The sequence below is a fragment of the Orcinus orca genome, chromosome 14 (assembly GCF_937001465.1).
Source record: "Orcinus orca chromosome 14, mOrcOrc1.1, whole genome shotgun sequence".
NCBI lineage: Eukaryota > Metazoa > Chordata > Mammalia > Artiodactyla > Delphinidae > Orcinus > Orcinus orca.
Genome location: NC_064572.1, coordinates 43918394 through 43931833, shown reverse-complemented (window position 1 = coordinate 43931833; position 13440 = coordinate 43918394). Strand labels below are relative to the sequence as shown.

At 48.4% G+C, this 13440-nt stretch overlaps 1 protein-coding gene across 5 annotated transcripts in view; it reads right to left on the bottom strand.

Moving 5' to 3' along the window:
- WDFY4 (WDFY family member 4) overlaps window positions 1-13440 on the bottom strand; it is a 281181-nt gene that overhangs the window by 186267 nt on the left and 81474 nt on the right. For all 5 annotated transcript variants that reach the window (XM_049697129.1, XM_049697128.1, XM_049697131.1 and 2 more), the window contains 6 exons: window positions 9709-9923; window positions 8429-8523; window positions 7259-7484; window positions 6760-6836; window positions 5486-5707; window positions 4666-4844 (listed from right to left, as the gene is read on the bottom strand). In XM_049697129.1, coding sequence (XP_049553086.1) covers window positions 4666-4844; window positions 5486-5707; window positions 6760-6836; window positions 7259-7484; window positions 8429-8523; window positions 9709-9923 — 1014 coding nt within the window. The remainder of the gene's footprint in view (window positions 1-4665; window positions 4845-5485; window positions 5708-6759; window positions 6837-7258; window positions 7485-8428; window positions 8524-9708; window positions 9924-13440) is intronic.

Genomic DNA, 13440 nt, shown 5'->3' with positions numbered 1-13440 from the left:
CCTTTGGAAACAAATTTGATAAGAACTATAAAGTGCCACTAAAAGGTTCATCTTTTTCTTCCCAGTCATTTCACAAAGAACTTAAATGTCCAATATTGGTACCTTAATTAAGTTTTACATACTAGAAATAATTACAGACTGGAAAGGAAGAAATAAAACTGTCTCTATTTGCAGATGGTTTGTCCATGTAGAAAATTCCAAAGAATCTACCAAAAAAAAAGATACTTCCTAGAACTAATACCTGAGTTCAGCAAGGTCACAGGATACATGATCAACACACAAAGATCGATTGCATTCTATACACTAACAAAGAACATGCAGAAACTGTAACTGCTCACAAGAAAATTAAATACTTTTTTGCTCTGCAAAATCCCATATGAAAGAGGATGAAAAGCAAGCGATAGATTAGGAGAAATTATTTACAAATTACATATCTAACAAAGGACGGGTATCTAACATATTTAGATAAACTCTTAAAATTCAACAGTAAAAAACCAACAATCCAATTAGAAAATGAGTGAAACACGTGCATAAGACATCACTAAAGAGGATATACAGGTTGCAAATAAGCGCATGAGAGGATGTTCAATCTCATTAGCCATTAAGGAAATGCAAACTAAAAACAAGAGATATCATCACTACACACCTATCAGAATGGCTAATTAAAAAAGAGTGACATCACCAGATGCAGAGAAACGGGACGACTCATCCATTGCTGGTGGGGATGGAAAATGGCACAGTCACTATGGAAAAATATTCTGGCAGCTTCTTATAAAACTAAACATGCCCTTACCATAGGACCCAGCAATTAGACTCTTAGGTATTTAACCCAGAGAAATGAAGACTTAAGCTCACACAAAAACCTGTACGTAAATGTACACAGCAGCTTTATTTGTAACATCCCAAAACGGGGAACACCTCCAACGTCCTTCAATGGGTGAATGGTTACGTATCCATATCTGAGTATATGGAATACTATTCAGCAATAAAAAAGGGATGAACTACTGACACATACAACAACTAAAATAAATTTCCAGAGAATTACGCTGAATACAAATCTAATCCTAAATATCACATACTGTATGATTCCATAGATATAACCACATCTTTTAAATGACAACATTTTAGCTCACTGGTTGCCAAGTTTAGGGACAGGGACTGGGAGGGGGTGTGGGTGGGTGGTGGTGGTAGTTATAAAAATACAACAAAAGAGACCCTTGTGGTGATGAAAATGTTCTGTATCTTGGTGGGAGCAGTGGATGCAAGAACATACAAATGTGATAAAATTGTATGGAACTAAATACACACACACGAGTACAAGTAAAACTGGGGAAATCTGAATGAATTAGCAGATTGTATCAATGTCAATATCTTGGCTGTGATATTCTATAGTTTTGCAAGATATTACCATTGGAGTAAACTGGATGAAAGGTACACAAGATTTCTTTCTTTTTTTTTTTTTTTTGCGGTACATGGGCCTCTGACTGTTGTGGCCTCTCCCGTTGCGGAGCACAGGCTCCGCGGCCATGGCTCACGGGCCTAGCTGCTCCGCGGCATGTGGGATCTTCCCAGACCGGGGCACGAACCCATGTCCCCTGCATCGGCAGGCGGACTCTCAACCACTGCGCCACCAGTGGTACTTGGTCAATCTCTTTCTTACCACTAAATGTTAGCCTACAATTTTCTCAAAAATTTTCTCAAAAATTTCGATAAAAGAAATAGTTAACAGATTATCAGAAATCCAAAAATAATAGTTTCATAGCCCACGTAGATAAAACATTTTAAAATGATAGTGTTAACTAAGTAGTATATAAAATGTTTTATACAATAAAGTCACAACTATTTTATTAAAGGAATAAAAACTGAAAGAAACTATAAGTGATGGTAAGGTAGAAGGAATGTAGGTAATCTTTCTTCTTTATTTTTCAGTTATTTCAAAATGTGTTTATATTATTTTTATAACGACTACAAAATTATACATGAATATGTATATAAATACATATTTTTAAAATAAGAGGTTATATAATTTCAGAAATATTCTTTTTATCCCTACCAATTAAATAAGACTTTCAAATAAAAACAAACCAAGTTTTTCCAAGCTGTCAAGCCTACCTAGAGTGAGGTCTACTGTGCTCTCTCTCCCCTTTCCCATCCTTGTAGGCAGAGACTTTTTCTCCCACCTGACAAAGGTGCCCCACCCCTCCAATCCGCCTGTCCCCTTCTTCTCAGATTCCTACAGTGTATACTCCCTGCACTATTCAGACTGATTTATAGGCATAAGATGTCTCAGATTGCTCCCAAATCATTTTGCTCAATTCAAGCTGTTAACACACTCCCCACCTTTCACAGTTGAACTTGACTTCCCTTGGAAATAAAAGCAAAGGCTCTAACATTTGAGAACAGCTCTTTCACTAGGTTATCCCCAACCAAAGCCCATTTTGTTCTCGCCCAACTGTCACCTGCGTCTAAACACAGGCCTTTATGTTTATCCCGATTAAATTTCACTTGCTGATTCTGACTGGACTTGTCGAAATCATCTTGGAAAGTCAACTCTGTCAGACTCGGCCCTTGGCCATTCTCCATGGCCTATTTTGGCATATTCCCATAGCATCATACCACTTCCAACCTCCCTGCTGACTGAATCTGGTTTAGCTGGTCCCACGGGGTTGGATGTTCGTCCATGTACCAATTCACTAAACAATACCATCAGCCGGTCCATGTTACTCCTTGCGGCTATAAATTCAGTGCAATTCATCAAGTGTTTATTGCATGCTTTCTGTATGCCAGTCCTGTGCTAGGTGCAAGCAAGTTCCAAATAGCAATAGGACAAGCTTCTTACCCTCAAGGTACATGATCTATTTCACAGAACACAACCTATTCTATGAAACAAGAGAGAATGCCAACATATTCGGTGAAAGAGGACCAAAACTAGTCCACTCTGTAATTATGCCTAAACAGATGAAAAACAAAGACACTGGGAAACCACAAATGTGACCACACTTTCCATCCTGGCTAACGTTGAGTGACCACTGCTCCTTCTCCACTGACAGCTCAAGCCCTGCCCCATTCCTCCTACCTCCTGAAAAAAAGTTCTGAACATACACAGACACCAAATTGCCTTTCTGACAGCACCCAAGTCAGAACAGACTGACCTCCACTTCTTCGAACCCTCCCAAAAACTCACCTAAAATGAGCCCAAATCCTATTAGCTCCTCCTAAGTCCTTATTACCCAATGGGGTAAGGAGTCTCTTGCTACAGCAAGCTTAATAAATGTAACTCTTGTTTTGTACTATATGCATGCTCCTGGAGGTATCTGGCTGGTAGGCATGGACAATTCCTAACACCTAGTAGGTGTTCAATAAATACTTAATAAGGGAAGGAAGGGAGGGAGGGAAGGAATTGTTAATGATTTAAGAAAAAAGTTAACTTTATGTTTTGAAGGACCTTTGTCACGCTCCTGGTGAATCTTTCTGGTTACCACTGCTTTTTTTGATAAGACATTTACCAGAAGATAGCATCAAATTCATCTTCAGGTTCCACAGAATTTAGGTTGTTCTAACCTAATGATTCTCAACCTGGGCGATTTTGCCCTCCCCCATCAAGACATTTGGAAATGTCTAGAGACATTTTTGGTGGTCACAGCTGGGCAGAAGGAGATGCTATAGCATCTTTGGTGGGGCACAGATGCTGCTAAGTGTTCTAATATACACAGAATAGGACCCCACAGCAAAGAATGTTCGGGCCCCAAATGTCAAACTACTGAAATGGGAAACCCTATTAATCTCAAGTTCTCCATTCTGGCTTAATATTGGAATCACTTGGGAAACATCACCAAATTACCCCACTCACAGACATTCTGCTGTATTTAATCTGGGGTATAGCCTATGCAAGAGAACTTTTAAAAGACTTCCCAAAAGATTCAAGAACGTAGCCTAGGTTGAGATGCTGTCTCTGGAACCTGGGTGAAAATCTGGCTGCACCTGCCCTCTGTGGTCTTCTGGGTCCTTCTGTCTCTGGCTTCTTTGGGGACCTCTGACAGTGGTCGCTGGAGCACGCCTGCCAGTCTTCATCTCCCAGCTTCCTCTCCCTTATGCCCTAGGACCTCAGGTGTCTCTAAATGACAGTGAGGAGACGCTTCCTCCAGCTGTGTGTTCACATTCTATTACCTTCTCTAAGCAGGGGACCGTCCTTTCCTCATCATTCCTGCTCTAAATCTGGCAAGACATGTTGGTGTCTTTGCAAGTCCCTGTGTCTTGCTGCTAAGTGTAGCATGCAGACTGGCTGCATTAGATTCACCAAAGAGCCTCTTAGAAAGGTAGAACCTTGGGTCCTGCTCAGACCCCCCTGGGGAATTCACACCTTAACATGTGAGAAGCCTTGTTCTGTTCATTCTGGGGATTTCTATTCTCTTATGATTATTCTTATAATCGTAGCTATCATGACTATTCTTATTTCCATGTTTTAGTTTCTGCCCTGGTTGTGTGACCATCATCTAAAGGTGTTCTTTTTATGCCTGAGCTCAGCCAGGTGTTCTGGACAGCAAGGGGGTTTCATTAGATACCAGCGCTGCTGCCAAAAGAAAGCAAAGAACTGAGGCCACTCCAGGGTGGTGTGGCAGGGGGGCATGGCCATGGGGCAAGTACAACTGAGGAAAACCACCTTACCTTGGCTGAGCCGACGACCTGCCCATCCAGATAGGTGGAAACAGTACAATTCCTTTTCATCTCCTTGGTGACAACCACAGCCAGGTGGTGCCACTGAGCACAGGCCAGCATCTGGCCACACCTGACCCGAAGCTGGCGTCCCGCAGAAGGCTCAGGGTCACCCTCGGGTTCCATGACATCTGGAAGAGAACACAAACACCAGACCACGCCTGTGGTGTCAGAGAGCAGCAACCCAGCAGAAGCGGGCCTTGTGCCCATGGAGCCAATGCCGAGTCCCCCCGCCACAGAATATTGACAACAGCAGCTGTCATTGCTGGAGCTCTTGCTCTGTGCCAGGCACTGAGGTAGGCACTATCGTGATTTCCATGTTACCATCCTGAGGCACAAAGAGGTTAGGTAACTTGCCTAAGGTTGCAGAGCCAGAGTTCAAGCCCAGGAGTCAGGCTGCAGGGTCTACCCCTCACTAGACTGCTGCCTCCACAGTGATGCACACAGGGTGGCAAATACCTGCGAGGGAAGGAACCTAGGCAGCTGTGCTGTGTGTAAAGGATGCCAGGCCAAACCCTGGGCCTTCCAGTGTCAATGTCTCACTATGAAATGGGGCGCACAAGGACAGGCGTAGCCATAATAGCCTGGCCTTGGCCAGCTCAGGCCAGTTCAGGCCATCGCTGGCAGGTGAGCTTGGAGAGCCGAGCTGAGCTCTCTGAGGCAGAGCCAGGACCAGCCACCTGTACAACTGAGGGAGGGCCGGTCCCCCTGGCTCTTGGGCCAAGAGCTGCTGACTCAGCCCCACTTCTCCCAAGGGTGGGTGAAACCTTACCCAGGGGCTGAAGCTCTTTCTCTTCTGTAGACACAACCAAGGAGAGGTCTTCCGGGCAGAGGCTGACGGAGAAGCAGACGAAGGGCTGCTCGGTCCTGGCCAGGTGGCGTACCACGGTCAGGAAGCGCAGCGGGTGGCCCTCCGTGACTGAGCTGTGCCTGCTGATCAGGAACCAGCAGGAAAAGGTCAGGCCCCCTGGTGGAGGGAAGGACCTGGCAGCGCCTGGGGTCAGAACACAAGCACGCCCTTAGGCTTTGTCCTGCTGCGGAAGCCTGTCTAGACTCACTGTGGCTCTGGCTCAGCTCAGGGGTGGCCCTACTGTGTGCTAGCACTGTGCCCCACCCGACTCACACCTATTTTACAATGACCCCACGCAGGAGGATGCTCTTGTCTCCTTATTCATACTTGCAGCAATAAGGCATATTCCCTCCAGGACTTGAACCTAGATCCTCGAAGCCTCTCTCCAATGCTGGCCCACCTATTATTCCATTCTGCCTTGCCAAGGGAGCGGAGACGTGGCACACCCCTGAGATCCGTCATCATGTGGCCCACAGGTCAGCTGGTCTAAAGCCAGGCCATGTGCTACGTGGGGCAGAGGACCCCGGCCTAGCTTGGCTAAGCCTTGCCTGGGGAATATTCCACTCTAGGGAAACCCATGCCCTCCCACCTTGTAACAGGGTTGGTGGAACAGGCAGGGCCCACTGCCTTCACCGAATGGGCAGAATCAGGCTTGGAACCCTGCGCCGATGGGCCGTAAATGTAATAGCTCCTGAGCACCTACCCTCCCATAGAAACCCAGACCCTGGCTCTCCTAACAAGGGGTGCCTGGTTTTCAGCTGAGTGCAGCACTGTACAAAGCATGCCAAGGCCCAGTCGATCCCCACGTGAGCCAAAGACTGGATGGCCATCAGCAAAGAACTCATATTCTTCTCTAGAGAGAGCCGTAAGGTGGGGTGAGGTGTCCATTTCAGCCTCTGTCAATCACTGACAAAATGCATCAAAGCCAGGCTCAGCCACCAACTCACCCACCGAGCCCATCAGTGCTAACAGAGCCCCCGCTCTGTGCAGAGCCATGGGCTGGGCCCTTGGGATGCACAGTGAACAGGACATCCCTGCCCCAAGGCAGGCATGACCAACGGGACAAGCGGGACCAAGAGGAAGACTCACACCTTCTGGAAATGCCAAGTGGAAATCTGAAATCAAGGCTCCCCAAGGACTTCCTCCCAGGTCGGGGAGGGGACCTCAGCAAGCTAAACCCCCGGCGAAGCACCTACCTGTCCCAATCCCTCCAGAGACCGAGTATTCAGTGCTGGTTCCCATCACCGTAGACAGGGTTGGAATAAACAAACAGCTGGAACAGGAAAGTGTCTCAGATCATTGAACCGCAAGCCAACCTCTGGCGTGAGGTTTCCCCCTCTGTCCTTCTGCAGGGGCCTCACTCCCTCCTAGACCATGAGGCCCCGAGGACAGAAAGCAGCTGATGCTGGCGCCATGACCCTAAGAAAGGAATCTGCTCTGGAGGCTAGAGGGGAGGGCAGTCCACACTGCACATGAATGCAGACACACCAGGGGAATGAGAGGGTCCTGGCCCAAGACAGCTGGGGACACTGCCTCTAAGAAGCCACTGAGAAGACAGGGTGTCCATGACCCAGATATTTTCCACAGCTGAGTGTGAGAGACGATGGGAGCTACACTTTTGTAATCAATATTATAATTCACCCAAGGCACTGGGAAATTAATAGTGTATTTCAAGTATATGAAAGCCTGTCATACCCATAACCTTCCACAGACATGTCAAATTCCACGAAGGATGGAGCCAGGGCTGCCCTCTGAGGCTGCAGGTTGCGTGGGGAGGTCATGGAGATGAGGCTCAGTGCTGTCTGAAGGGCGGTGGTTGAGCCCTGGGATGGCCCTGAGGGCCTGCGGGCCTGTGTGACTGCGGAGCGAGGGCTGGTGTCCAGCGGATCCTCAGCAGGCACTGGTGTCACTGCCTGTGACCCTAGGGCAGCAAGCAGGAGAAGAGCTGTGTCTTTGCTCAAACCATTCCTGGCCCTCTTCTGACAACAGCCCCCACATTTCTGCCACAGCCCCGAAGGAGGGCTCTGCAGAGTACCATGCCGTTCCTAACCCTGAGGGTGTCCTCCTGGGCCCTCCACTGGCCCTCCCACCTGGGCTCTCTGCTGATTTTGATAACACGGAACTATTGTGACAACCTGCTCCTCCTAGAAACTTCTTCTCACTTTAATTCTGTCGTGGCCCCCACCCCTTTCCAATACAGGTTTTCTGTTGCTGTCACTGGCTTGCCCCATTGGCCGTCGCTCACCGCGTCTTTGTCTTGGTTCTCTGGCCTCCACACTCTCTTTCACAACAGGCTGTCTCCTCGAAAGCTCTGTCTCCCACCTCTGGCTTCCGGCTCAAGCCTGACTCTCCATCCTTGCTTTTCAATTGGGCCTCCTTGCCTCAATGTCCTATGCAATCTTATATTCAGCATGTCCATGTCCTTCTTTTCTCCAAGCTGGTTCCCTGGACCAGCATCTTTCCAGGTACCAGGCCAATCCTTTGTTCTCCTGACCTCCTAACTCCCCCCTGAGCTGTGAGCTGTGCAGAAAGCTGACACTGTTCCTCTGCCCAGGGGCAGCGCTGGGTACTCTTGCACGCGCTGTGACATGAAGGTTTCCGTGCTCCAGGCCCAAAGGGGTCAAGTACACACTCATCATCACCATCTTGTATGGGGGTAGGGGTCTCCCTCCTTCCATATCTGGTCTTTATCTGGGGACCACTGATCTGATCCTTCTGCTTTTTCCTCATTTGCTCCATTGAGCAGCAGGTAAAATCATTTTTAAATCTGTCTGCTTCCCATATGTTGTAAAGGATCCCTTACGAGAAATGCATATTCTCTTTTAAATCCCATTATCCTGCCCCTGCTCCTTCCTCTGTCCTCACCTGGGCATCCACAGTCCCCTCCACGTACGTGAGATGAACGGAGGATTTCCGCTGCAGCCGATGGAGGTGGAGCAATTCCAAAACCTAGAAACTGTCTGAATATCATAACAAACAAGAGAACCAAATGAAGACATTTTGCAGGCAGAAATTTTCTCCAGCTTCATCTGAGCACTGTCCTAGGTCCCAGAGCTCGCTGGCTCCCCCTCCAGGCCTTCCTCTCTCTGCCTGGAAACCCTTTTCTCAGGCCATACAGAAACAGGGCATCCCTGACCTGGCACTCAGACCAGAGAGCTGGTGAATTTAAGTGCTTTTGACTTAACCAGTGAGGACCTTAAGAGGAAAAGGGTTTTGTTGGAAAATAACTTTGTCATACTTTGTTTTTAAGTTTCTAATGGAACTGACTAATCAGCTGAACTAAGCACGGTGGCCTTGTCTGACAGCCCCACAGCTAGAGGTGGAAAGAGGCTGGCCTGGCCCCTGGGTCCCATGCCTGCTGGCTGGAGGGGTTGCCTTTAGTCCCTCTGCACTTGGTCCTGTGTGTCAGCAGGGGTCCAGCTGGCCTGTGGCCCTGGGCACCACCCTCCCTACACCTACATTGTCTAGGGCAGGGTGGCCTGGCCACAAGTACTTAAGAGACCCCTGACCTCCCTCCTAGAGCCTTTCTTTCCTCTGCTTTTCTGTCTTCTGTGTCTGCTCCTCCTTGTGCATCTTCTCTCCCTGCTGTGGCTCTCCAGGAGACATGTGGCGTCATGGAGGGGCTGCAGTGCAAAGGCCCCACAGGACACAGTGGTGCTGCCTCTGTCCCCGTCCTTGTAGGGAGCCCAGTCGCGGCCCGTCACACCAGCTAAGCTCCCTGTGGTCTAGCCTCGTGGCAGTCAGGCCCCTACAGCCTCCACCCCTCTCAGCAGGGTATCTTCACCTGGTCTGGTGAACTGCACAGGCCACAGGCCTCAGCCACTGCCACTCCCTTGAAGTCCCCCTCTTTATACCCAATCTCCCGACTTTGGTCCTCCCAGCTCCTCAGAGCTCCCACTCTGAACGGAGCATCCCATCCAGCACTCTCCTGTATTGTCTGCAGGACCCTTTGCTTATTATCCCTCTCCCCGAGAACATCAGCTCCATGGGAGGGGCTACGTCCGCTCTGCGGGCCTCACACTGTTGCAGACCCTAGGCTCCTCCCTGGACTTGCAGTGTCCATTGCTGGGGAGGGGGAGGGGGCACTCTTACTGCCCACTGTGCTGCCAGGGGCTTGGCAGCATTTAACGTGCAGCACACGGTACCTTAACACGTCTGGTTCAATGGCTTGGGAAGCAAGCTTTTCAAAAATCCTGATGAGCCCCGAGTGCAAGGGGCTGCTGCTGGTGGTCAGAGCCTGGTGGCAGTAGGTCATAAGGGTCCTGAGCATCCCCGCCTCACACATGACCTGACGGTTCTTCTCCGACTTCACCAGGGACTGGATGTGACTGGCCACGGAGCACTGGATCTCCTCGGAAAGCTAAGAGTAACCAAAGCAAGCAGTGAGCCCCAGAGGTTGGCATGTTTCGTGGGCCACTTTGGTAAGCTCCCCACTAGGCCTTGAGTTGGTGGTGGGGCGAGGAGACTAGCCCTCACAGCCTGTTCTTACTGCACCCCGTCTGTCCTGGGCCTCTCAGATGTGGCCTCCTCACAGGAGCTGCCAAACAGGTAGACAGCTTCAAACAGACTGCAAACTGGCAAGCGAGAGGCTGCATCAGCCTGAGACGTGTGGTGCTTGACCCGCACCATGTTTAAACCGTTTCTGAATTGCTAACATTTTTAAAAGCCTGGAGAGTCCACGTAAAAGTCCAGACTTGTGGCCTCTCTCAAAAGGTGGAAAGATCTGGTCATGCTGCTTTGCCATCCTGTGTCTGTCAAGAAGCAGTGGGAGCTGGGCAGCGGCTATGCCCTCTAGCGGGTCCCACAACTCACCCCCTACCCACTGGCATCGCTCACTCAACAGTTCTGTGTTTGAGTTTGCGCCCCCAGTCTAGAAGGTGGAATCCTCCTGGGAGTGCCAGCCTGCAGTAGGTGCCCCACCCAGCTGCAGCCCACTCCACCTTCACGTGCCAAACCACACCAGCCCATACAAGCCCCTGAAGTCACGGCTCCAGCGGGGAAGACTTCCCTGCACCCTTCATCCTTTGTCCATCTCTCTGTGCTAAGCACTTTCAGACACACAGACAGCTGGCCTCTTATCTTCCTCCTACTAGATTTCAACTCACTTCACTATCTTTATGTCCTTGAGGCCCATAGGATAAAGTGCATAGAATCAGCTCAGTCAGTATTGAGCCAAATACAATACATTGTTTTCACAATCTTCCTCTCTTCATAAAAGGGTAAACCCCTGGAATTCCCAGCCTCCACGGATATATAAATTGGGGGGTGGAATTTTCTTCATAAAAACTCTTAAGACTGCCCACATTTTCTTTTACTTTGTATAAGACTCTCTGAAATGACCAGGATACCAGTTAGATCTTAATGGAGTTTTTCTGCAGTGGACGTCCTTCTCCAGGTTAGTGTACCCATCACAGCTGCCCCTCCTGTGGAGGTCAAGCTCCCCTAAGTTGTAGCTGCCCTGCTATGTAACCCCCATATGTATGTTCATGCATGCATACATGTGTGTACACGTACACATACATACACGTACACACATACATAAAAGTGTGCGCACATAAATACAGACACATATACATCGCCCCCAGACTACAGCCAATGAAGCCATGCCCTTCAGCCTCTGTGGTGCAATTCATGCTGAGAGCCCCGCCCTGTAGGCTCAGGCTGAAGCTAGACTTCAGCTGATAGCATGTCCTCACTCAGCTCCTTCCCCTGCACCACTCTGCTTCCCTCACCTCCCTTCTTCTGAGTCCCTCCCTCCACAAATCCCATGCACCTGTAGCCCTGTCTCGGGCTCCACTTTGGGGAACCCAAGCGGAGACCCTAGCCTGCTTTTCATATTACACACATTTGCCCTAGTCTCTGGTTTCAAGAAAAGGTATCTATGGTGATGTAGATTATGTCTAGCTTAGTCTACCAACATAAAGCCAGGAGTCACCATAAAGGCACTTACTCTGGGACTCTGGACCCAACACTCAGAATCACCTCGCTCTACCATCACCTACCTCCCTGTGCATGTAGTTATTCGAGGCCACCCTGCCCAGAGATGGTCAAGAGTATGTCTGTATCACTAAGGGATAGAAATTTGTAAGATGACGTTCTTCTTCAGGCTGTGAACACAGTTTTGTAGCACATGTGTTTCAAGGACTACAATGTGTGGTGAAACATATTTACAGTGTTTGTCATCAGTTTCTAGATTTTTTTAAAAAGGAAGGGGTGGGACTTCCCTGGTGGTGCAGTGGTTAAGAATCCGCCTGCCAATGCAGGGTACACAGGTTCGATCCCTGGTGTGGGAAGATCCCACATGCCGCGGAGCAATGAAGCCCGTGTGCCACAACTGCTGAGCCTGCGCTCTAGAGCCCATGAGCCACAACCACAACTCCTGAAGCCCGCATGCCTAGAGCCTGTGCTCTGCAACAAGAGAAGTCACGGCAATGAGAAGCCCGTGCACAGCAATGAAGAGTAGCCCCTGCTCGCCACAACTAGAGAAAGCCCGCATGGAGCAACAAAGACCCAACGCAGCCAAAAATAAATAAATAATTTTTTTAAAAAAAAGGAAGGGGTCACACAGCTCACCCTCCCATCCTCCCACGCCTTCCAAAAGCATGACGCCTATAGCTCCTGCCTCAAACTGATGGCATTCAGTGAAATTCCCATCATTACAATATCTTCAGTAATATTTACGACTTAAAATTTTAGACTATTCAATTTTAGTTTAAAATATAAACTACATTAGAATGGTTTCAGGGGGGCTGCTCCCAGGTAGGATTTTGTCACTCTGTCAACATCACTGATGTCAAGGAGAGATCTCATCACTCAAAGAACATGGTCCCTGCAATGGACTGTTTGTGTTCCTCCCTAACCAAATTCATACGTTGAAACCTAACCCCCAGTGTGGTGGTATCTGGAGGTGGGGCCTTTGAGAGATGCTTAGGTCTTGAGGGCAGAGCCATCATGAATGGGATTAGTGGCCTTAGGAAAGAGACCCCAGACAGTTCCCTCCTCCCTTGCACCACGTGAGGACACAGCGAGAAGAGTGCCATGAGTGTGGAAGTGGGTCCTCACCAAACACCGAATCTGCCAGCACCATGATCTTGGACTTCCAGCCTCCAGAACTGTGAGAAATAAATTTCTGTTATTTGTAAGCCACCTGGTCTATGGTATTTTGTTATAGTGGCCCGAATGGATGAAGACAATCCCCTTCCCTGTCACTGTGGTATCTGCACAGCCAGCCTGAGATGCTAGAGGGACATGTATAACCCAACAGGGACCAGAAACAGAAGAAAGAAATGTCAGATCTAATTTGCACTAAACAGTTCCATGTCTTTTACTTTAAGACGCTCTTCCATGTAGAAACCTCCCCAACCTCCTGACTCCCTTCCCCAAATCTTTCTTCCAATGCTCTAAGTGTCCCTTCCTACATCCAAGGAGCCCGCACCTCTGCCTTCCTTCTTCACTCTTCTCAAAACAGAAAAGCTGCTTCTACCCTCTTGCCCAGAACTCTCCCTCTCCCAGAACTTGGAATATTTGGTAACTGCAGTCTTTTAATTTGGGGTGAAAGCTGGGGAGACAGTCTGCATGTAATAAGATGCAAAAATAACAACACAATGTATTATTAATAAGAATTAAAAAGAAATGTCTACAACCTCCAATTTTTATTACCAGCACTTCACTTATTGCTTTGGGGACTTTTGGCTTTCCTTTTTGTTGTTGTTTTTGCTTTTTTTTCTTCCTCACCAGAGCAGGAATACTTAAAATCTAAATATGCAAAAAAGAAAGAAAAAAAGAAAAAATTTTCAAAAGGAAGAAACAGAAATGCTGATCTTATCTAATGATGCCACAAGTTTACTCCAAAATTGCTCAATACCCCATAATGGAGG